This window comes from Scomber scombrus, chromosome 19 (assembly GCF_963691925.1).
Source record: "Scomber scombrus chromosome 19, fScoSco1.1, whole genome shotgun sequence".
NCBI classification, from domain to species: Eukaryota; Metazoa; Chordata; class Actinopteri; order Scombriformes; family Scombridae; genus Scomber; species Scomber scombrus.
Genome location: NC_084988.1, coordinates 12,272,423 through 12,275,407, shown reverse-complemented (window position 1 = coordinate 12,275,407; position 2,985 = coordinate 12,272,423). Strand labels below are relative to the sequence as shown.

Genomic DNA, 2,985 nt, shown 5'->3' with positions numbered 1-2,985 from the left:
CATGTTTCATATCTTTTTTTATTTCATTACATAAGAACATACATACATAGAAAGCAAACTTTATAATAAAGAGTTTATGAAACTCACAGCACATTGTCTGTAGAAATAACACAATCCCTACAAACATTTACAATTAACTCTAGTATAGAGTTCTGATTATACCTAAGAAAACCCAAACTCCCATTCAGAAAAAAATACAAACATCCAAATCAACTCGCACCTCACATATACCCACAGCAGATATGTACACATTCGTATGAAGTTGTAACAGTCTCCAGATCATTAGAAAACAAATTACTAGGGGGGTATAATGCAGGCGTAATTGTGTGAGATGATGTGAGACTTGGTATAGAAAGGGTTCAGGTTGGGTGTAGCTATATATTGTGGAGTTTAACCCACAAAAAAAGCTTGTTTGGAATGCAACACAAACATGGAAAAGAAAAAGAACAATGTACCAATATTTCTACTTCTAAATACAGGGAATCCCAAGTTTAGGGAGGAGGGTATACAGAGCTGGTCGCTTTCAGTTTCCAATCCTGGCGTCTGCTTTGGTGTGTTGATTTGTCTGTCCAGGGGCCAAAGAATGAGTCTCTTTTTTGTGCTCATGCACTGTTGATCCCCGCTCATCTAGGAAACAGTCCACTTTTTTATGTCTTTTCTCTCTTTTCTTTAAACCCTCCACCTCCTCCCTCCTCCTCCGTCTTCTCCTCCTCTCCCAAATACCTATCCCACCCTTTCTGCCCCTCTTGTCCTCTTGCCCGGAGTGAAGTGGAGACATGTGTTTCCCTGCACCTGCATAGAGAGAAAGGAAGAAAAGTGAAGTCAGATCTCTCCCTCTTGCCCTCCCTCCCTCCCTCCCTGCAGAGGGGAGCAGACAGACTGGCGCCTAGCATGGAACTTTCATTAACCCCAGGCAGATAGCAATGAATCCGCTACACATTCACTGGCCTGTCTAATTGGCAACCATGGTGAATGTGGAGGGTAGGGAGACCTTCTTTTCCAAGCACATCAATGCCTACACTATTCATGCTGGTATTTAATGTTTTATTTTTAAATTATTTCACAGTGAAAGTATTTTTTTTTAAAAAGACAGTGCTCTTTTTCTAAGCTCCTTGACAGAATAGCCTGCAGATAGGCTACTTTCAAGCACATTTATCTTATGATTGCCATAAATATAGGAAGAGACTTAAAAGACCAATACGTACCATAATCAGTTATCCTTATCCTAATGGCACAACCGTCCTTCTTCTTTGGAGAAATTGCGAGTAAGGTCTGCAGTCTGAATGGAGAGCAAAAGGGGGAGAAGCAGACTTAGACTTTTGCGACATCCAAACTATAATAATTGCATACAATCAATAGTAAGTGTATATGCATTGGTGTAATCTTGTATTCCAATAACACCATCATCTGCTATGCATGTACATATACGTAATAGTTTACAGTACAGTGCCATGCATGAATGCGAAGATGCATATCGTGTTACTTCTTAACAAAGCATCATTTTCTTCATGTAGAATAAGCTTAAATCCGCAGAACAAATGATTAAAGAGGAGTAGGCTCGCTGTTGGGGAATGTCAGTGTGTGGTGAAGCTGAAGGACAAGCATCAGTCCACCCTGCAGCCCGCATCTCCCCTCACCTTTATTGACAAAACCATCTCCGGCGCGGCCGTGTCCTCCGCCTCCAGCGCGATCTGCAGGTCGAAGATGTAGTCGATAACGTGTTGCAAGATCTCCACCTGGCTGACCGACTTATTTTGCGGGATGCTGGGGACCAGCTCTTTCAGCTTGGAGTAACAGTCGTTCATGTCACACAGGGCGCTCACCGGCTCCTCCAGACACGAGTGTTTATTCCGGCTGATGGCGAGACTCTGCTCCGAGATGCAGCACACGGCCTTGTAGCAGCTCCTCACCGAGCGGACGGGACTGATGGCTTTCATGATGAAAACAGAAGCAAAAGAAGAACACAACAACAACAAGACTCGACGTGACGTTTGAGTAGAAGTAGATGATGGGTGTCTCCCTATGAGGTCTCCCTAACGCTGTCCTGCACAGAGCTACAGTGCTGTGACAGCGACGTACAGTTTTATACACTACGCGCCTGCTGGCTCCCCCTTTCTCGCACCGTGTTGTGATTGGCCAGTGTAAAGAGCATCTCCATTCTCATTGGCTGATGTCACCTTGTGGAAGGTTTGGAAAGAATGAGGAAATTAGGCTGGGATGCCTAAAGGGGATTGTCAATCAATTACCTCAGTTACTTCCTTCAGGTGGTGCATTTATTTGAAATAGATAGTTAAAGTTAGAAAGAACACAGCATACGTTTAGAAGAATCCCTATGTAGGCTTGACATTATTAAAAAGAGAAATGTTTTTGTTTACAACAACATCAGTTTCTATCCCACTTTTACGTTTGTAAACAGTTAATTTCATACGTATGCTTTCTCCAACACAGATCCTTGTGACATGTTATCATTGAAATATTTCATTGTACGTAATTGAATTATTATTGATTACAGTATATCCTTCATGAAAAACTTTGGCTGTAGTCTGATTTAGCCAAATCCCAAACCACAAACTCTTCAGCACAACTGAATCTCTTCAAATACAGCCTTATAATTAAGTATAATCTTAGAGGTTTTTCCACTTTTCACAGCAGTGTATCTACTTATTTTAGGACACACAACCCTAAAACATGCGCATACAAATATTAATTGTTGAAAATATGATATTTATTTAATGTAGGTAAAAGGTCAGTGGAAAGCCAGGTTATTTCTAAATGAACTAATTGCTAATAATATGTTATTATAATGACCCTTTATTGGATATGAATGAACTAACTGAACATTCATGATTTGATAGCGTATATGCCTATTCTTATAGATTCATTTCCTATGCTTATTATAATTAATACTGTCTGTAACTCTCACATAATAATAAGCGTGTAACTTAAGCTGTCAAGTCACTTACTGCCAAAATCTAACCTCCTTTA

General features: G+C 40.6%; 1 protein-coding gene across 1 annotated transcript; it reads right to left on the bottom strand.

The window, feature by feature from the left end:
• id3 (inhibitor of DNA binding 3) lies at positions 1-2,146 on the bottom strand. The gene is made up of 3 exons (XM_062440778.1): positions 1,638-2,146; positions 1,206-1,279; positions 1-792 (listed from the first exon to the last, which is right to left on the bottom strand). The coding sequence occupies exons 1-2, from the start codon at positions 1,935-1,937 to the stop codon at positions 1,226-1,228; spliced, it is 354 nt and encodes a 117-aa protein (XP_062296762.1). The 5' UTR covers positions 1,938-2,146; the 3' UTR covers positions 1-792; positions 1,206-1,225.
• Positions 2,147-2,985: the final 839 nt, after the last annotated feature.